Source organism: Pinus tabuliformis, chromosome X (genome assembly GCF_031772625.1).
Source record: "Pinus tabuliformis cultivar Carrire ecotype Pingquan chromosome X, CPIR1, whole genome shotgun sequence".
Taxonomy (NCBI): domain Eukaryota; kingdom Viridiplantae; phylum Streptophyta; class Pinopsida; order Pinales; family Pinaceae; genus Pinus; species Pinus tabuliformis.
Genome location: NC_142308.1, coordinates 625,262,912 through 625,285,658, shown reverse-complemented (window position 1 = coordinate 625,285,658; position 22,747 = coordinate 625,262,912). Strand labels below are relative to the sequence as shown.

Here is a 22,747-nt window from a genome sequence, read left to right as displayed (position 1 = left end):
GCATGTCTTTTAGTGGAGACATGTACTTTCATGTCTCTTAATTAATTATAATTTATTATTTAATTATGAGTTATTATTTAGATTACTTTATATATATTTATGTTCATAACAATTACTTTATATATATTTATGTTCATAACAAATCAAAATCCATGTTGGATCAAAACCAACATTTTATTCTTGGAATGTTCAAAAACAACTCAGAAAAGCGTGCATGTCATACAAGTAATATATTAAGCAGTTACAACACCATCATAAAACAATAAATCCCCACAGCCACTTGAGATTTCTAAACGGTTACACAGTATTAGCATGAGCAAAATTGTGCAATCAGCATAAACAGAATAGCATACCAATTTTTCACCAGGCTTCATTGATGCTGTCTCCATGGCTGGGACCCTAACTTCTTCAAACCCTTTATAAGTCTTTCTCACAGTACCTTGTGGAAGAGCCGTTCCTGGTAGCGACTGTAGGTCATCACCTTTTCCAATCAGATTGTCCACCCCTACTTTCTTTTCACTTGCATTAAGCAATGCAGAAAATCCTGCAGCTCCATTTAAGAAACCATTCTCTAATTCATATCCTACTCCACGCTTGAGCTGTCGCTTTTCCTCCTTGCGTCGAAGTTTCTCCATCTGGCGGCCTGATTCTGTTTGAATGCTTACCTAAATAAGCAAAGGACAGGTATACCATAAGATAAAATAATTGTCAGTCTGCATTAACAATAGGTTGAAGTTTTGAACCATATCAATGATGTGCAATTTGTAAACTTAGAAAAGAGAAAAAACAAAGAGGCAATTGGTGATGCAAGAAGGTAAGCAATCAGAGAAAGATGCAACAATAAATTTCAAGAATCAAAAGAAGCCTTCATACATACACACAATATTGCAAGATATTTTTCAAATGTCATCGGTGATTACTATCAAGAGAAAAGATTCTAACCTGCGTCCCATAACTAGGCATAGATGAGGAAGATGTTTTCTCAGATTTTAATACCAACAACCCTTTGTGTACCATATCGACAAGTTCTTTCCGATGCTGCATAGGTAAGAAATTTCGTTAAGATAACATCAACTTTCATGACTCTTTCAAACAATTCTCTTTTCTTACCATTTGTATGTATCTTGGTCTACCTGTAATATTTTCTGTGTTATCTCAAATCCGTCATCTCCAATCATATCAAGTATCTCCCCAGCTATCTTCAAACCACAATGTAAAATTAGCCCATTCAAAAGCTCCAGTTTTCTCATGTGTTCATTTAATCTATAAAAAAGTTAACAAAGCTTACACAGGGATCCAACATACAAAACAAAAAAGGAGGAAATCAAACTACTTTTAACTAAGGCAATACCTCATCCCCTGTCTTATCAGAATCCAGCACCTGACATAACAACATAGCCAGTTCATCTCCAGAAACCTGTGATCCACCTCTCGCAGCAACAATCTGATCACATGCTTCTTTGAGCCATCGCAAATTGACAATTCTATTATCAAGATCCAACTGTGGACCATAATCCAAAGGAAACACGTTATTTAAATCCCTCATTTTAGCCCCATTCAAATTCGCTATATCTCCAGTATCTGTAAATATTTCAATTTCTTCTTCTGTACTGTCTTGGTTAGGAGATATAGATGGTGCTTGAAATTCCAGGTCCATCCCAAATTCAAACTCAGTCTCTACTTTCATGTTTCCATCATCCATGCAAACGGCCACCTGAGCAGTGGATGCCACAGGAATCTCTTCTCGCAACTTATGTAGTCTGTAAGCCAATGAAGCAGTTTTAAGAAGACTAGAATCTGAAGCAACGTGGCCTAATAACCTTTGCACTGACTCTCTGCACACACATAAGAGAATTATCTAATCAGGATTCGGAACTAAATACCATTTCCCAAGTTAAAACAAGGCTTATTAATCCATTCAAAGTTTTTATGTGTTCCATCAAGACTGATGGCATTATATCCATAGGTGTACACCAAATCACCACCTGTATAATCCTAGTCAGAATTCACTGCTATTTTTAATTCCTATTTCTTTTAAAAAGTCAATTCTTATTCCCAATAAGTCAGCATAGTCTTCCTGGAATTTAGGTTTACAATTGGAAGAAATTTATTGATAGATATTGTGTAGAATACAGAAATAGAGATGCACAGGGTTTTCAAGATTCACTGGGCATATTAGCTTGACCAACACAAAATGATATATCCAATCATGCAGATTCTATAGATTAAAAGCACTTTAGAGTATATACATTGCATGCACAACTTACATGAATTATCCAAATAACAAACAACAACACTTTGTGTTTTTTCAAATTAACATATCTAAGATTTACCAAAACTACTGAACTTCTTGATCATTTTAAAATTCAAGCCATGGGACCTTTGCACGGACTTCAACAATGCCAATTTATAAGTCAAATTCACCACACAACTGCTGTCATATGGGACCTGTGCAAAGACTTCAAAATATTTCGATCATCTTTTCCATCTTAGTAATTCCAAAAGAATTCTATCTATAATATTTTGACCATCTTTTCCATCTTAGTAATTTCAAAAGAATTCTATCTACAGTTAGTTAGCTAGGACAAAGATAACAGTGTACTCTAGATATAGGTTTCCACTGTGTTTGATGGACCAAACCATGAGCTCCAAACTTAGAATTAGATGTATCTTTCATATTATGAGGAATTTATGTGACCAATGTAACGGTAACGTGTCAAGGTTAGTAGTCAGTTGGTTAAGCCACCATAACCAACTTCGGGTGCTATATCCTGCAAACAAGGGGGCCTCATACATCAACTTGGTATCTAGCTAGGCTGTCACCTTAAAAATAGATGATGGCAATTATTATTATTATTCTTATTATGAAATAAGCAATAGTTAACTTTAAGGGAGAGGTACATGTATGTTGGCTAGCCAACCTAAATGTAATAGCTTCAGCATTAATATGTTGTGGAATATATTATTCTTTCCAAATATGTTATTATGTTATGCACCCATATAATATTGTACATGGTATCAAAGCATGGGCACTGAGCCTGCATCAGGGAGTTTGAAGAGTAGGATATTTGAAGTTTGTGTGATACCAAACTAGGAAAAGCATGAGAGAGAGAAAACTAAGAAGATCAAGATGATTTTATTAATATCCAAAGATGAGAAAAGAATAGGTCAATAGGACTAAAAATGAAAGTCAACATTAGACAACGAGAGTGCCAAGATCACTCCTAAAAGCGCTTTTAGTATACCATACCAAGGAACCCCTAGTTAAGGTAAGAAATATGGATAATATGAGTGCGGTTCTAAGCCTTGAACAGAGTGTTTATACAAGCAACCATTAAATTATCCAGTATTTAAGGGTATCAAATAATGATTCAGTATGAATAATTCAAGTAAGATAAGATAATTTTAATAATGTCCACAAAGAACAAAACAACAGGTCAGTGGGACTACAAGATACAACCAATTAACATAGGACTAAGGGAATTCCAAGAACACTCTTGAATGCTAAAAGACAAAAATATACATTTGAATGTACAAGAAAAGAAAAAATGCACATGAGAAAAGGTGAACATAAAAAAGCAAACTCTAGAGAGCAGAAACACTACTCATTATCAAAGATAGAGATAGAGGTAAAAGTACAAGAGGGAAGAAGGACATCGTTGTCATCATCTAACATTGTACATGAGCCAATGCAAATCCTAATAATGTCCTTTGGGGAGTGCCTAGGGCTGAGGGGGCTTGACTAGGTGACCCTAGGTGGGAGCCCAAGAACGATCCATCAAAACTCTCCTAACATCCAAGATTGAAGAGAAAAAACTGGTTATGGGTGTCCGGCTATTCAATTTACATTGGGCATAGCATCAAGCAAGGACCAGCTATGCCTCTATGAGCCATAAAGGTGAAATATATACCAAGTTAATATCAACCAAGCGAAAATATGTGTTGTCCTCCAGAGAGAGCATTATGCAAAGTGCTCAATGCCTCAAATCACCAAGATAGAATAGAAAAATGAGGTGATAAGCCTATGGTGCATTTTTTGGAAAGGTCCAGTTACCCACCAAAATGGGTAATGCAATGTCTCCAAATTTTGCATTACCTTGTGATGAGATTAGGAGGAGTTTCCAGAGCCTATGTCAGCCAGGTCACAGGAGTTGGATTACATTATTGGTGCGCCCAAAGGGTTTTGAGGAGTCTTACAGGGTCTGACTGAGATCACTTGCCATATTTCATCATCAAAATCAATTCTACATAGTTCGCTCTTGGTTACGTTGCATTTCGGCGATTCCCGTAAAACGAGGTTATTAACAGACATATTTAATTATTTACGCTTAAGGTGCTATTTGGGGTTGATTGTTTGGTGGAACACCTTAGTGTAATAGCTCGTTGGAATCAGGGCGAAAATACCTACAAGGCAGGATGATAAAATGGGGCATTGGGTGGCCAATGTGACCATGGAGTCGAACTAAGCATTTCCCAGGGTTAAAAGTGAATTTAATTAGTTGATAAAAGTCACTTTATTAAATAAAGAAGGGAAAAGTGTTTTTATTGTTTTATTGGAGAAAAAGGTAAAATGGTGGCAAAAGTGGCAAATGATTTATAAAAAAGGGGAACGAGAGGGTCTCTCCCCATACTTGCATTTGCTCACTTGAGTAAAAGAGATTTTGGAGAGCTCTTAGAGAAGAGTCTAGGATTTTGGAAACCCTACTTGCAGATTGTTAGTTTCGGTGTTGAGACCATACACCCTAGCTAGTTGGAGAGCGGAATCACTCAATTTCACCATTGTGCTTAACTGGAGAAGAAGATTTGTGGAAGATAATGGAGGTAATGGTTTTATCAATTGATTTTATCTTCTAATCTTGGGATTTTCATATATCTTTGACAGGCTAAGGATGCCCAAGAAAATACCAAGTAACCAAGCCCAAATTTGAGCCATAAGGAGAACGAGTTCACTGTCAGAGAGGTTGAGTATCTTTGCTAAAGCGACCAAGTATTTCTCTGTTAGAGGACCGAGTTTTCTTTGTAGAAAATTTATGATCTGCACCCTTAACCCAGTTTACAAGTTTGCATGTGTTTGTTTAGGCCCAACCACATGTTTTGTCATGCTGATATAAATTTCAGTATGCATTCATTGCAAACATTATAAGAGTACTACTATTTTTCACTTTCCTATCAGCTGAAAATTAACACATAATTTTGGCAAGCATTAACATATATAAGACACTTATTTTTGGTCAAGTTGACCCCGGAAATTCCCGCAGCAAAGATAAAGAGAGGTGGAGGGCCTCATTTTGGGACTTTTTGCCAATTTGAGAATTGAACCCTTGTACACTTGTGCTGGTGAGCCAAGTCTACATCGTGTTGTTCAGCACACGAGATTTCCAGGTGGGAATCTCAGCTCTTTCTTCAGTGGACTTCGAGTGCCACTCTAGGGGAGTTCGATTTCATCATTGCAGAGTTGTTCCCAAGCCATTTGCTAGAGAATTTGACCCATCTTGTGAGCAGGTTGGGCGTTGGAAGAGGAGTACGCATTTCTTGAGGAGGCAGCTACAGGGCCAACGAATTTCTAAGGTTTTTTTGGGAATTTTGTGCTCCAAATTTGTTGGAGGATTGAAAGGTTTTGCACGGTTGTGTGTGGAGGAATTTCCCAGTTCAGATTGGAGCATTTTTGGGGCCTACGCGGACCATTATTGACTAGGATAGTGTTGGGATTTTTGGTGGGTTATTTGTGTGAAGGAAGGGTTGGAAGTACAGGGGATTTTGAGGAGAAATTGCAAGGGATTTTCAGGGGGGAATTCTTGGAAATTTGGGGTAACATTCTATAGCTTGTTCCAGCAGTACGCATAGGAGGACGAATTGGGCCAACACACCAAATTGTGGCTTTTCTAGAGAGTCAGATTGGCGCCAAAATATTTCTGGGTTTTGCTAGCCAGAGGGAGGACATACACCAACAAAAATTACAGAATTTTCTTAGCACTGGGGAGAGCAGAAATCACAATTTTCATTCAGCAGTAGTAGCAAAAAAAATTGGGCCAGCGCAGAACACAGAGTGGAGCTTATCTAGCACTTGGGCAACTTGATCATCATCTGGGTTTGCCTTTGCTTGTTGTAGCAGTTTATTTTGTTCCTACCCGTTGTACTCCATTTGGTCAATATAATAAAATGGCTCAACCTTTTGGGGAGTTATTCTGTTGTAACTAATATTTTTGTATGTGTGTGAATTTTTTATTGCATGTCTATGTTTTCACTATTGTTATCACTTAATATTGTATCAGAGCCTTGATCTTGGCCCAGCTGTGGAGGAAACCCTTCTATGACCCCAGGAGACATGGAAAACATTACTTACCGAAGGCAGAGATACAGAAGCAGAGAAAGGGAGTTAGAGATTACCCCAAATTCGAAGTTTCCTAAACAGGAAAAAGAAGAAGCAAGCATGGGAGACAAAGAGGAAGCAGCGTTCCAGATCCTTTTGAAGGCTTTGAATGATTTGGCAAAGGCGCAAAAAGAGATTGTGGAGGAGATGAGATAGCAGAATCATAACAGGGACATCCATAGAAAGTTCATAAGAGGAGAGAGCTTGAGTTTATCCCATTAATTCGAATACCATTCTCCTCAGAACCACCCTCACATTTACAGTGGGCCAGTTAGGTCTAATATGCCCACATTTTTTGCTCCAGGTATTGGGGAGTTGCAGGGCCAGGACGAGATGCCAATGGGGGGGGGAGTACTTCCATGAGTGGCAGTCCCAAGGGGAGGAGTTTCGAGCTGCTTTGAGTTTCAAGGATTATTGCCTGCTCAAGCAAGGCAATAAGGGCAAGGGAGCAGGAGGCTCATACACGCAGGGCTCAGATTTACAGCACACTATTGGGAGGTTGTACCTTCCCACATTTGATGGCTCTTCCAAGTGCACCGCTAGGGCATCGGTGGAGAAACTAGACACCTATTTCCAGGTTAATCAGATGACGGAAGTGGAAGCCATTAAGATGGCTACCTTGCACTTAGAACGGGAGGCCCATGACTGGTGGTTCCATGGATTATCTACATTAAGGTATGCCAATGTGACCTCTTATGTGGAATTCACACAAGGATTTGTGGAGCATTTTGATAGGAGGGATCCTGAGGCACATTTCAAAGAGTTGACCCAGCTCAAATAGCCAGGCAACCCAGAGCATGACATAGCAAATCTTTTGAGGGTGTCCGTGATGGTGCCAGATTTGTCAGAGGCCAAGAGGGTTTTCCTGTTTGTGGAGGGGTTGGTTGAGCCGTTGCGAGGGTTAGTGAGGTCGAGCAGACCTGCTACTCTCCAGGATGTAGTTGGTTGTACCCAGGAATTGCAAGACGCAATTCCCAAGACTAGAGCACCAATACCCACTCGGCCCAATTTTCCACAAAGGGGCAGAGACACCAAACCCCCACTACAGAGGGAGACTCAGGGGCGTGGACAGTTGGATGAGGAGACTAGGCGAGACCTCCAAAGGAGGAAATTATGCTTTACCTGTCAGGAGTTGTGGGCACCTGGGCATTAGGTGCACCTGGATCATCTTTGAATAATTGGATGTCCTATCTATATACACATTCCAAAGGGCAAGAGGAAGAAGTCGCATCCCACTAATATGAAAGGCATCTTTGTTGGCTATAGTGCTTCATCAAAGGCGTACAAAATCTACATTAAAGAGGATCGTCGTATTGAAGTAAGCAGGGATGTAATCTTTGATGAAAATGTGGCTTACAAGAGATCCAAAGATATTCCAGTCGATTATGATGAAGAAGAGATACCCATTTTTGAGGATATCTCAAGGGAAAATGATGTTCAAGATTCTACATCAATTCAAGAAGATGTTGAAGGTCCTAATGATCCTATACAGCAAGTAATTATTCCCGAAAATCGAAAGAGGCTTGCTTGGTTGAGAACTACTCTACAAGAAGCAAAAGGACACGCAACTAAAGGGACCTTTAGAGAAAGTAAAAGACCAAAGAGTATTCTGGTTATGCAACTTATATGACTAAGCTCATTAAAGTTGAACCCTCCTCCTATGAAGATGCAACTAAACATCAAGAGTGGAGGAATGCAATGCAGGAAGAATACTAGTCAATTATGAAGAATGATGTCTGGGAAATTGTTCCTAGACCAAGTGACAAATCTATAGTCACTTCAAAATGGATATATAAGATAAAGCATGTTGTGGATGGGAGCATTGATAAGTACAAAGCTAGATTTGTAGCTAGAGGCTTCTCACAAAAAGAAGGTATCAATTATGAAGAAACCTTTGCTCCTACAACTAGATATACAACAATTAGATCGCTTGTTTCTTTAGCTACTACTATGGGATGGAACATCCATCAAATGGATGTTAAAACAAATTTTCTGAATGGGACCATTGATGAAGAGATTTACATCAAACAGCCTCAAGGATTTGAAGTCAATCAAAGGGAGACACATGTTTGTAGATTGAAGAAAGCCCTTTATGGCTTAAAGCAAGCACCTAGGGCATGGTATGCTAAATTAGATGCATTCTTATTGAGACTCGAATTCGTCAAGAGTTCTGCAGATCCTATCCTCTATATTAAAGTGGTTAATGGTGAACCAATCATCATACTCCTATAAGTGGATGATCTACTTGTTACAGGTGTGGAACATCGAATTCAGGAGTGCAAGAAGCAGTTAGCAGCTGAATTTGACATGAAAGATCTCGGGATTATGCATTACTATTTGGGACTAGAAGTTTGGCATAAGCCAGGTGAAATATATCTTGGTCAAGGAAAATATGTGATCAAGATTCTACAGAAATTTGGCATGATGGATAGCAAGCCAATGACAACTCCCATGATTACTAATCTAAAGAAGTTGAGGAGTTCAGATTCTAGTCCAGTGGATCCTTCTTACTACAGAGAGTTGATTGGCTCCTTGATGTATCTGGTAAATACTAGACATGACATTTGTTTGTTGGTAAAGGTCCTCAGTAAATTTCAGATGGAACCAAGGCATGACCATTGGATAGCAACCAAACACATCCTGAGATATCAACATGATCACTGCCTTCAATATGCTGGTAATGAAATCCATGTCATAGGATATACATATTCTGATTGTGGTGGCAGTGGGACAGATGGAAGAAGCACTACAGGTGGGTGCTTTAGTTTGGGATCTTCCATGATCTCATGGATGAGAAAGAAGTAAGATATTGTTGCTTTGAGTAGTGTTGAAGTTGAGTACATTGTTGCAAGTGAAGTTTGCAGAGAAGTTGTTTTACTCAAGAAGTTGCTATCATATTTGTTTGAAGGACCACTACATTAGAAGTCTAGTACGAGATGGGGCCGTGAAACTACACTATATCCCCTACAGATGAACAAGTAGTTGATATTATGACAAAAGCATTACCAAACAAGAAGCTTGAGTACCTAAGAGATAAGCTTGGTTTGGTGGATATCTCTTCTCTAATTAAGATAGAGGGATGATAGACAGTACATTCTTCTCTTTATGTGTCATGCACAAGACCAGGACTAACAGTCATAAGTCTTAGTGAAAGCCATAAAGAAAGAATGGGGTCCAAAGGATTGGATAAGCATTTGAGATTGAAGCTTCTTAAAGATTATAAAATCCAAGATAGAAGTGAACCTTAAGACCAATACTCTTTGACGATGAGGTAGGGCATCCAAGATAAGAGTAGTCGAAGAGGATCGATATTCTTTGAGGATTGGCAATCCAAGATAAGAATAGTCCTAAAAGGACATACCCAGTGAACATCTAGATGGGGTATGTGCCTTTGTAGGTAGTGCAGTATCTCATGTAAAGCCTCCCAGCATGATGCTCTCATATAAGTAGAGCTTGTCAAGTTAAGGCCTTGTTGACTATGTTGGTTATAGATGCTTGAACAGATGGCTTACCAATCCAACTCTTCTCATGAGAATACTTCAGGTTTGAGATTCCTTGTACTTCATGATGGATTAGGAATACCTCCCTTGTTAATAGGGAGTGTTGGAAATCATAACTAGGTTCGTTATTCAGAATGACCTTTGTAATCATGACATTGTATATTTTGTATATAAAGAAAGAAAGAAAAAAAAATTATTTTAAGCATGGGTTTCATGCTCCAGTTTAGGTCAAAATCATGTTCTTCGTGCTTCTAGGTCTTTCTAGATTCTTGGTCAAAGAAGAATTTTTGTCAAGTATTATAGTCCCATTTGGACTCATTGTAACAAAAGAAAATATTTATTTTTAGTGAAGAAAAGCCATTTTATCCTCCAAGACCAAATCAGCCCAGTCAAGATGAAGTTGGCCTTAGAAGGGCTATTCAACCCCTCAAGAAGGCTATAAATCAAAGGAGTTCGACAATTTGGAGTATCACATCATCACAAGTTCGATCTGCAATAGCGAAGAAGGAAAAAGAACTGAGAGGACGAAGAAAAGAAGAAGAGGTCGAAGGAGAAGAAAGATCTCTTGGGAAAAACATCTTTTATGTCCATACAAGAGAAGTTGCTTAGGGTTTCTGTGAACCTGCCATTTGCAGGGGGCCGAACTTACAGGGCCGAGTTTCTGAAGTGAAGTTGCAGGACCGAAATTCTAGATTGAAGTTGTCAGGTTGAAGTTTTGAAGTTGCTTTGAAGAGATCTTGTTGGCGGGCTGACTTGGTGCTTCAGAAGATTCTAGGCTTTGGTTTTTGGGTCTTAGAAGTCTCATTTTAAACAGATTCTATAAGAAGAGAAGTATTCTTTCTAGGTTTCCCCTTGGAAGGGTTTTGCCCTGGCTTGGAGCCTATATCTTGTGTACTTTGTCTCTTTGTGATCTTCATTGTTTTGGTAATTGCTTGATGAGAAAGAACTAAAATAAGTAATAAAAGGCCAACTAACATCACAAGTAATTATCAATAAAGGGAAGTCAAACATAATATACAAGATTCTTGATTTTCCAACACCTCCCAATCCAGTTTCATCTCTAACTTTTATGGACCTGCATCCCCTCTTGAGAAAAGATTCTTTATCTCCAATCTCTTAGATCTAGCCCGCCTCATCGGCCCTGGTCACTGGATCCTGGGAGGGGACTTCAATCTAATCCGATCTCTATAGGAAAAGAAGGGAGGAGGAAGAAGACTGGAAGAAGAGGCTTCTATCTTCAATTCATTCATCATTGAATCCAAAATGGCGGATATTCAAACCCTTAATGGAATCCGCACATGGAATAATAACAGGGGAGGATCGCATCAAGTTGCATCAAGAGTGAATCGTTTTCTAGTTTCAGTATCACTCTTCATAGAGTACATCAACCTAGATGCATCAATTCTTCCAAGCCACAATTTAGATCACTGGCCAATTGGCAATAACTCTTCACTTGGGGTGGTCTTGTTCGCCTCGCAACAAGCCTTTTCAAATCCGAGGCTTTTTGGCTTCGCCATCCAGACTTTCTTTCTAACATAGAACCTAGTGGCAAGAGTCAGCACCCATTCCAGGCCATGCAATGTTCCGCTTTCAAAAAAAGCTAAAATATTTTAAGCACAAATTGAAGGAATGGAATGTTGCAGAATTTGGAAACATCTTCAAAGAGAAACAAAAGTTGGAAGAGAATATGATGGAGGTTCAGCAGTCTATCATAAATGAGGGAAGGACAAAAGATATGATAGCATCTGAAGAATCTTTGAAGCAGAAACTAGAGGAACAATTAGCGCGGCAAGAAATGCTATACAAGTAGAAACCCCAGGTGAAATGGTTGAAGGGGATCACAATTCGAAATTAATTCACAAGTCAATGATCAATTATAGGCAACAAAATCGCATAAATCATATACACAATTGCATCATCAGCCCGTGGAGGATCATGAGGACATTACTCGAGCCCACTCTCAACACTTTGACACTCTTCTAACAAAGCCAATCCATGATAGGAGAATTGACATACAAAAGGTAACCCAACACATCCCTCGTTTGGTCTCCGCAGAACAAAATGCTTTACTTCTCAAAGAAATCTCATTCCAAGAAGTAGAAGAGGTTGGCATGGGTATGCCAAGAGACAAAGCTCTGGGCCTGGATGGCTTCAGAGCTGAGTTCTTTCAAAGCATGTTGGGGTATTGTGAGAAGGGATGCCTGGCAAGTAGTTGAAGACTCATGTTGTTATGCTTCGTTGTTCTCTGCCTTCAATGCCACCTTTATATCCCTTATGCCCAAGTCCTCAAAGGCTTCTTCTCCTGCTGATTTTCGACCCATTGCCCTATGTAATGTCATATATAAAATTATCTCCAAAATCATTGCCAATGGACTCAAGCTTCTACTTCCTACTCTCATATCCCCTAAGCAGACTGGCTATGTAGAGGGAAGGCAAATCCTTGACAGCATTATCCTTGCTCAGGAGCATATCAAATCCCTTTGTTCCTCCAAGCAACCGGGGATGATTCTGAAACTTGATATGTCAAAAGCCTTTGATAAAGTTAGCTAGCAATTCATCTATCATACACTCATGGCCTTTGGCTTTCATGAAAAATGGATCTCTTGGGTAATGACCCTTATTTCTAAAGCTTTTTCTCCATCTTAGTCAATGGCTCTCCCTCCCTAACGTTCACAACCTCAAGAGGTATAAGGAAAGGAGATCATATCTCTCCCTATATCTTCTTGCTGACAGCTGAAGGCCTGAGCTACTTCATCAAATTTGCACTCTCTCTTCAACGACTTAAAGGACTTCCCCTAGGTTCCAATCATCAATGCTCCATGCATCAACAATTTGTAGATGACACCTTGCTTTTAGGGCACCTTACTATTCATGACGCTCTGGAATTCAAAAAAAATCTTCATGACTTTGCAAGGACCTCTAACATGGATATTAATAAAAGTAAATATCATATTTTCTTCTTCAATACCCCTCAAGCAATCAAAATCCATAATTCCCGTCTCCTGGGTTTTAAGAAGAGCTCCCTTTCGTTCAAATATTTAGGGACCCCTCTATTTCTAAAGCTTTTTTCTCCATCTTAGCCAATGTCTCTCCCTCCCCAACCTTCACTCCCTCAAGAGGTATAAGGAAAGGAGAGCATATCTCTCCCTATATCTTCTTGCTGACAGTTGAAGGCCTAAGCTACTTCATCAAATTTGCACTCTCTCTTCAACGACTTAGAGGACTTCCCCTTGGTTCCAATCATCAACGCTCCATGCATCAGCAATTTGTAGATGATGCCTTGCTTTTAGGGCACCTTTCTATTCATGAAGCTCTAGAATTCAAAAAAAATCTTGATGACTTTGCAACGGCCTCTGACATGGATATTAATAGAAGTAAATATCATATTTTCTTCTTTAAAACCCCTGCAAGCAATCGAAATCCATAATTCCCGTCTCCTAGGTTTTAAGAAGAGCTCCCTTCCGTCCAAATATTTAGGGGCCCCTCTAACTTCCAACCCTCTTCGCCAATCAGCTTGGGAAGACCTATTGCTTAAAATTAAATAAAACCTTTCAAGTTGGACTTTTAGAGCTTTGAACCTTGCTAATTGATTTACCCTTTTAAAATTCGCGTTGCAGTACATGCCCACCTACCTCCTATTTGCTCTTGCTGCTCCTAAGGCCATTCTCAACAAGCTCTGAAACCTTCAGCGCTCTTTTCTCTGGGGTGGAGCCAAATTAGATCGGAAATGGGCATTGGTAACTTGGGATAAACCATGTCTACCCGAGTCTACAGGAGGTCTGGGCTTAAGGGACCCCCTAGGGTATGACAACGTTGTTCTAGGAAGATTCTTGGAATCAGTGGCCTAAACTTTCTTCTCAAGCCAACCTTCATCAAATCAGGGACAGTCTTCATCAAAGAGGAATGTTTTTAGTTGTTCATTATTGGGACACCCATTCTTCTGATTTACCCTGGTGCCCATGGAAAATCTAATCACCTACATATGCAAATACTCATGGGGAGGAACAACAACTCTTAAATCCCATCTTGGCCACTCACACTATAGTTGTGCAGTTAGATAATGATGTCTTGCAATGGGGATATGGTTCGTCAAGGGATTTCAATCTCAAGGAAGCTTGCAGAATTTTAACACAAGCTCAACCAATTGAACTAAATCAAACATGGAAGCACCTCTAGAAGCTTAAGAACTAGCCTAAAATCACTCTCTTCCTCTGGCTACTCAAAAACAAAACAAAATCCTCACTTGGGATAAGTTACAAAAGCATGGATTCCTAGGGCCCTTTATTTGTATTTTGTGCCTTGCTCGATCGAAGGATCACAACCATTTGTTTCTCACTTGCTCCATCTCCTCTTTGCTTTGGGGGCAAATGGCCTCTTTCTTCAGCAGATCCAACATAGTGCCTTATTCTATCATTGTCTCACTGGAAAATTGGTTTTACTCCCCATTTCATAATCCCATTCTCAATGGAGCTTGGCTCTGGATACCGGGTTTTATTACAGGGAACATAAGGAAAGAGAGGAACGGTCGTATATTCAATAACACCTCCTCTCAATTGGATGCAGTGTGTCACCACATCCTTTCACAACTTAAAGATACCATTGAATCTGTTGTCGCACAAAGTGTCTAGGCACCGTGACAACGCTTAAAGTAAGGGTTGTCACTCTAATCCTTACACACTCTGTTTAGACTCTCTCTTAAACAGGTCAAGGGGGGTAGTCCCTAAGGTGAATGAATGAGAATAGCATGTGGAACACAGGCTATAGGAGACTTAAAGATGGACAACTTGACGAATGTAAATGAGTCTTGGTTAACTGAGATGAATAGATCAAACAATAACACGACCAAGACATAACCACAAGATAGAAATAATTATAGACCAGTGCCTTTATACTCAATTAACCATAGACTAAGTAAAAACAAGTTACCAAGAGCAATTTATAAATGTGACAAATAGTGACAATCATGAATGATCAATGCCCAAAACTTTATCATGCAAGATATTCTAGCAATTAAATCCTGTGAAAAATAATGAAATTTAAATGCTAAGCAATGATTCCAGATTTAAAATGATTTTCATTAATAACCCAGATCTAGAATAATTTATCATTCTCCAATAGTCAATGATCTTAAAACATTAATCGCACTTGACAATAGAGAAATCACTACCACGAAAGGACACCAAGGAACTTTAGATTTACAATTTAATTATTCCTCGGGCAATTAATTTAATGTAGTAAATAAGGAAATTACATTTTTAATGTGACCAAAAATCAAATCAAAAGACCATAATTAAAATTAAAAAAATTATGGGTCGTAGGCCACATAAAAATTAAATAATTGTAAATGTGAGAGCACAAATTCCTCTTTTAATTTATTTCATTCTCAGTTCCAAAGTCACCAAAAAATAATAAAAAATAGATAAAAAATTAAATTTTTAAATTTTAGATTTTTTATGTTTTAAAAAAAAAAAAAAAATATATATATATATATATAGCTGTAGTTTCGAATAATGGTAGCTTTGAAGGTTTTGCAGGAAGGGAGCCACGAAGAAAATGCAAGCAGTAAAAGACAGCTGGAATGCTGCAGCAGAAGCATTTAAAAAAAATCGAAATTTTGCAGTGAACCCAAAAACCCAGCCAGCAAATGGAAGAAACCAATCAGCAAAGAAATGGTAGCCCAGAAACTCTTTAAAACATTTCCATAAATTTTGATTAAAATGTTGAATCCTTTGCTTCAGATTTATCCTTGAAACCCTTATAAAACCCTTATAAAAATTTTCAGATTTAAAAAATTTCAAACCCTTGGATTGCAAACATTTGAATAATATCCCTGGAAAATTATGTTGGTAAACCCCAAAGATCTAGATCTTACCCTCCAGGGCCTAGATCTGGACTTTACACAGATTTCTTCCTCAAATCTATAGTTGCACGACAACAAGAAAACACCCAAATGATATGTACAATGATAAAAAACTAAAACCCAAAAAAACCCAAGTCAGAAAACCAAAAAAAAATTACAGATCTATGCACAAGAATGGTAGATCTATTAGATCTAAGGAGTATGAGTCCAATTCCGCTCCCAGATCTGATAATCTAAGGCTCTCAATAGCCAGATCTATCAATTTCCCACACATAAATTAAATTTTAAGGAGGTGCTAACTCGAAACCCTTCGTGCATCACCAGCAAAAAATCTTATGATAAGCCTAGGATTAATTTTACTGGGCTCCCCAGAAAACACGGATCAGGAGTTGGTTGGTCCAACTGAAAACTTCCCCCAACACCCGAGGATCTAAATCAAGATTTCCCTGCAAAACTTGATTCAGCCCTTAAAAATAGAGCGAGAAAATAATAATAAAGCTCAAACAAATAGAGATACTTGCTATTATGTTCAAAATTTAGATTATTATTCAAACCCCAGCAACTGAGCAAGATACATGTACTCAAATCACTCTTTAGAAGCTATCATCAATGGCTTTAGAAAAAATTATGCATGAAAACAACACATCTTACAGTATTCCCATGAAGAGTAACACCAGTAGAACTTAACCCCAAAGTCTTTCTTTATTATCCAGAAAAAGATTACACAAGAGCTTCTTGCTAAGCACAAGACTCAAAGGTCAAGATGTATCGGTTGACAAATGACCTCCTATTTAAAGATAAATCCTCCAATGGCTAGTTCGAGTGATCTTCGTCAAAGCAATCTCGACCGTTGATGAAGATTAAAATTTCTTTTAATCTCATTCGTCGAATTATTTAAATATTTTGGAAAATTCGAAATTTTTCATTAAATGCATTTTAATTAACTCAAAAATAAAAAATAAAAATTGAGTTAATTTCCCCCAAAATTTGACTTTCACTTAACCCCCCGGGATCAAAGGCTTAAAATTTGGCAAAATAATTAATTTACCTTAGTCCCAGGACCTTTTAAAATTTAATCTTTAAGGACCGAAGAATTTTGCCTTTGGAGAATTTAAATTTACCTAGGACCTAGAATTAATTAAATTTCTGGTTTAGGATTTTAATTAAGTTTTTGCCAGAAAATTTAATTAATTAACCTATGAGGGGATAAATTATTTTTCCAACCCTCAAGACATTGTACAACATGATTTTCATATTTTTTACATCATAAGGGGGAAAACCCATTTGTAATAGACCCTCATAGACTACCCATTTCTGTGACACAAATATAATCCAGCTACCAAGCAATTTGTAATAAAATAACCTAACCAAATAGTTAGAATTATTCCCAAATTACTTTTACATAGACTCTATCTAGAACACTAGGACTCGCCTAAGATCCTAGCGACAAAATCCATTCCAACTTTGGGGTAAGACTGGAGTGAGACAAAAACCCTCCCATAATGGAGATCACCACTAGAAAATTAGGTTTACCTAGGTCGTTACATACATGACACTGATCTGCTGAGATTATTTACATTATACACATGCAAAAAGGGTTTACGTAACACCTTGGAAGTCATGCTAATGATGATAGTTGAACGGCGCGGACACATCGATCAAGTGTTATCCCTTTTGCAAAAAAAGGGAGTGTATTGCTATGGGTCGTTGACACGTAGTGGTCAACAGAATCAATGCATTGGTCTTCTCAGAACTAGGAATGCCCCCCTAATGAACAGATCATCCTGTGCCTTCTTGGTATCAGTTCTCACATCTCTCTCTCCCTTGGTTCACCTCTCTTTGCCCGACCTGTTAGTCCCTCTTCTTGGTCCCCTCCTCGCCCATTCTTCATAAAACTTAATTTTGATTAGGGTTCTTGGGGTAATCCAAGCCTAGCTAGTTAGGGTGGAGTCTTCAGAGACAGTTCACTACAATAAACAACATTTTCGCAGGCAAACTTGAATTTACCACAAACAACGAAACCGAGTTGTGGGGTCTCGAACATTGCCTAACTGTTGCTACAAGCAACAATTATCATCAGCGACTCATTGAAGGGGATTCATTGCTTATTATCTCCATCCTAAAGAAGCTCCAGTGTGACTCCACTCTCTCCAAAATCTCGAGTAGTTGGCACATCGAATCCCAAATCTCTAAAGTTGCCCCTCTACTCAAATGCATCCAAGCTCCCATGCTCTCTCATGTTCGTCATTGGGGAAACAAGCTTGCAGATTACCTAGCCAATCATGCATTGGATTCAGAAGGCACCTCACTAAATGAAAAATGATCCCAAACACTTTTGAATATACTTAGAAATGTTTATCTTTCCGTCACGAAATAACACTGCTCCCCCACGATGGGTGAAGGATTTTGTCGCTTGTCACAATAATGAATATGGTATCAAGCATGAACGGCCACCTGGACCAGCCTTCACTTCAAACAGAGTCTATCAATCATAGTTTAAATCCTCATGTGTTGCGAGCCTCAATGCATCTTTGGCCATCGTACTCAGCCTCCTCCTGCAATCGTTGGATATTGATTTCCCTCAATCATCATTCGAACAAGATCCTCATTCCCATGGCAGAGACTTGTGTCATGGCACGCAAGTTTCCTCTTTTAGGTACCTCTCTGACCTCTGCAAGCCACTATGAAATTCACTTTGTATCATCAACAATGCTCGTCTATGGTTATCATGCCTGCTTGTCTTCTCATGGCAACACATTCCCAAGCTAGCTCAACCTTGGGTCTATATTGGTTCTCTCAAAGATGGCTTATTTGTGTCTCCATCCATGTTTCATTGGTCGCTGCTAGGTTTCCTATCTTTGCATGGAGACTCGAAAGCTTTCTTTGGTCTTCACTACTCACACTCGTGATAAGCATCTCCCACCAAGCTCTATGTTTTTTATCGATTCGCGGGCTTCTCTGATAGGGTTTCCAAATTGCTCTCGCTTTCTCGTGGAAAAGAAATCGTTTCTCCCCTCATGCTTTGGCATTGGCTACATAATCGGCATGGGTTGTATTGGAATTATCAATTTGTGGCTCACAATCCATAAAGGCTCATCTACAGGGTTAACCTTACTAATGCTCTTCCAGTGGCATGTTCCTCTCAATTGGCCTCATGTAAGCTCCCAACAGATGAGGAATATCGCATTAATTGTGGGCATAAGGCAATGGAGGAAGTCTCAGACAAGGGAAAGTGGGCTTCAGCCTTTACGTCAAAACAAATATGCAGCTAACAAGCTGAAGCTGTTGGTCATTGTTGTATATGGTTAGTCATTGTCCGTGGTGCATCGTTGTCAATGGTTCGTCGGCATTGTTGGTGGTTCACTAAAGATGTTTGTTGTCAGTTGGCATTGCTTCCTTGGGTGGCTCAATATATATGGCCCACAGCATGCATTATCTAGGTCACTATGCCCTGATAGTTCCTTTTCTAGCTATATTAATAGTTTATTTTTGTATATCTAAGAATGGGAGTTTTCCTTTCAAATAGGCATGCTCTATAGATTAGAGCACTTGTATTCGCAATTGCTTGACACAATAGAAAAACTTGAGAAATGTTTTCTTTCTATCAGTTGAATTGATCAAGTACAGTATCTGTAATCTTAAGTTGTTTAATTTGTGTTATTGTGCTAGTTTCCCGACGAGCAGACTGTTGAAGAAAATGTAACTAGGCTCTGTATTTATACATGTAATTTTGATCTTTGTACTTGTAAAGAAAAGAAATATTATTTTCGTAAATTATAAGAATGAGTTTCTTGCTCATTCCATAGGTCTAGGAAAGTCAAAGAGTCAAAATCATGTTAAAGAGCTCTTCTTGAGGATATTTGTAATGTATATGAAGCTACCTAATGTCTAGAACAGCCCTCCAAGACTAGCACAATCCTCACGAAGACAAGCCAGCAAAACGATGAAAAACTCTGTCACGTCGGCCAGCAAAATAATTTAAATTGAAGTCACGTCGGCTAGCAAAAGAGACACAACAATCACTTGGTTATGTCGGCTCATTACGGAGGCATGACCATAGAATCTCGCATTTTTCTCTGAAATAACTCGAACAAGAACATGGTCTGCAACTTCGGATATCTTGAAGAAGTACACTCTCGGATGGGATAGTTATGAGCAGGATCTCGGTGATAAGGTACAGTGATACCTTCGCATTCCACTCTGAAATCTCGGTCAAGTTCAAGGTGTTGAAACTCAAAAGGGTACATGACTGTGTCTCTTCGCATATGGATCAGACTTCAGATAGCATCACTGTCATTTCGGATGAGTGTTATTGTTATGGTTACATTCTCGACATAAGTCTAAAGATAAGGGTCTTGGTGCTACTCTCTACAGTCATAACCTTGAGCATCGTTATGATCTTAATGGTGACTATGTCTCAAGGATATAATCTCATCGAAGGAGCAGTTATGGTGAAACAATGAAGATCTCGGTGGTGCAGACATAGTGATGATCTCGGAAAAGGTGCGGTGATGATGATGATCTCAGCAGTATGAAGAAGAGGATTGATGTCTTGGTCTTGGAGTGGCTCCATCAATCAAGGGTCATGGTCCCGATGTTCGTCAACTGGTATCTCTATAAGAAGAATTTTGTGTGGGTTTTCCTCTCCAAGAAGGAGAGGTTTTGGCCCTGGCAAAATGCCTACATCTTGTGTTCTTGTCTCTTTGATTTTGGTAGCTATTTGATGAAATAAGAAACACACACTCTGATAATGTCAAAAAGAAGATTGTGCTAATAAGAAAAATAAAAATGCCTCACAAATAGTTATCAAGTCAAGAAGAATCTCATTAACTACATGTGCCCTAGATTCTTCAACACAGACTAGTAGCACAACGAAACATCACTTGTATTGCCTCTCTAAGATAATGAAAAGTCGACCTTCACACAAAAAAAGAATAATTTTTCTAAGGAAAAAGTTGTTGGGTTTTTCTGCCATGTGGGTTTTCCCAAGGTAAATGTGTGTGTCTCTTGTTTAGTTGTCACTTTATGATTCTATTGTTATATTGTTGAAGATCTTTCGTGTAATTTATTAATGATAAATGTGAATACAAGTGAACTTAAATGAATATCATTACAAGTAATTATTAGTTAAGAAGACTATGAAAAATCAAGATGGAGACCACTTTATGGCACTCCAGTTGGATCTTGGAATCCCAAAATTTGCGGGAAATTCTCGGGCCAACCCTCAAATTTTGGACTTACCAAGCCTCTACAAGGCCATAGGTAGCCAGAATCAAAAGAATGTTAGCCAATATCATTCTAGTGGGCCCCCAAACTTAAATAAGCCTCATAGTTCACAAGATGTTTGTCATATGAAGAAGTCCAATGCAATGCAAACCATCACCAAAAAGCAATGGGTCCAAAGACCAAAGAGGGAATATTGAGTTATCGATCTTCTCACAATTGATAAAGATCCCATTCCTATTAGGATCCATGGAAAAATGGGTATGGGATAATTCTACATCGCGAAACTTGATGGTGAACTTTTACCCTCACCAGTGAAAGGAAACCACCTAAATCTGTTTGATGGAAACTGACTACATCATGCATAGGCATATTGTGTGAGCATCCTAAAATCTTGCATCCTGATATCATGTTTCATTGTAGATTAGATTGCATTTAGAATAGACTTTATTTCTTGTACAGATTTTATATATATCATATAAAACATGGGTGATACCCTACACCTAGTGCACATGTTCCCAAACATCCAACACTAGATTCATCAGACCCCAAGACACGACCCCTACAAAGTTGTCGACATAGATCTCAAGGTAGTTTACGCCAAACCAATTTGCAACCCCCCTCCTCCTCCTTCTAACTGGAAGTTAATACCTCCTCCCTAGCCATGGATCATATCATTAGCCAATCAAATTAGACATCGAAATCAAGTCCCACCCCAGAAATAGGCCTTTTCACCTATAGCATTTTTGTGTCTAACATCCCAACTTCTAGTTCATCTTCAAGGATTGGTGGGATGAACTAGCCAACTTGGAAGGATCGACCATGTTTCGTCTACAAAGGAAGCTAAAGCACATTAAATATCAGCTCAAAACCTGGAATAAGGATAGATTTAGGAACACACTCAGGACAAACAAAACCTAGAAGCCCAAGTGGTGTGCATCCAACAAGAATCCATTCACCAAGATAGATAAGAGGACCTCATAAAGGAGGAAGAGCGTACTCTCACTCTGCTTGAAAAAAGGAGGAAATAGGAAGAAATACTTTGGCACAAAAATCTAGAATTAGATGGTTGAATGAAGTAGAGCAAGATATTGCTTTCTTCCACAATTCAATGCTTCAACATCGACACCGCAATCGTCTTTCTTCCTTCAAAAACCAAGAAAGTGTCAAGTTTCAAGATCATGAGGACATGGCTAATGTGTTGGTTCAATATTATAAAGAGCTACTATTTGACCCCAAGATGGACCGCCTGGAGGCTATACACAAAATAGTTCAAGGTATTCTGCCTCAATTACCAAAGAGAAAAACAAGGCTCTCTTCAAAGATTTCTATCAAAGAAGTCGAAGAGGTACTAAAATCTATGCCCCAAAACAAGGCCCCAAGACCAGACTAATCCCTACCGACTTTTTCAAACTTGTTTGTCAACAATCAAACATGTTATCTAACAAGCAGTGGAGGAACCAAGGAGATTGAAAACCATCCTGAAATCTCTTGACAGTAGATTCTTCACATTAGTTCCCAAAACAGAGAAAGTCAAGGACCCTAGTGGCTTTCGTCCCATTGCTCTGTGTAATGTAATCTATAAAGTGATCAGCAAAATAATAGTCAATCGCCTCAAACCCATCATGTCTCATCTCATTTTAGCAAAACAAATTGGTTATGTGGAGGGGCATCAAATTCTAGATGGTATAATGATTGCACATGAAAACACACTTTTTGAAATCCAACAAGAAACCCGACATGCTTCTAAAACTTTATCCCTCTAAGGCATTTGATAAACTCAATTGGAGCTAT

The 22,747-nt window shown here is 38.7% G+C and overlaps 1 protein-coding gene across 1 annotated transcript in view; it reads right to left on the bottom strand.

Annotated features, from left to right (window-relative positions):
* The window catches only part of LOC149141562 (U5 small nuclear ribonucleoprotein helicase), a 446,214-nt gene that overhangs the window by 401,825 nt on the left and 21,642 nt on the right, over positions 1 to 22,747 (bottom strand). The window contains exons 6-9 of the mRNA XM_089450021.1: positions 1,352 to 1,835; positions 1,134 to 1,199; positions 943 to 1,038; positions 354 to 665 (exon numbers count right to left, since the gene is read on the bottom strand). Coding sequence (XP_089306147.1) covers positions 354 to 665; positions 943 to 1,038; positions 1,134 to 1,199; positions 1,352 to 1,835 — 958 coding nt within the window. The remainder of the gene's footprint in view (positions 1 to 353; positions 666 to 942; positions 1,039 to 1,133; positions 1,200 to 1,351; positions 1,836 to 22,747) is intronic.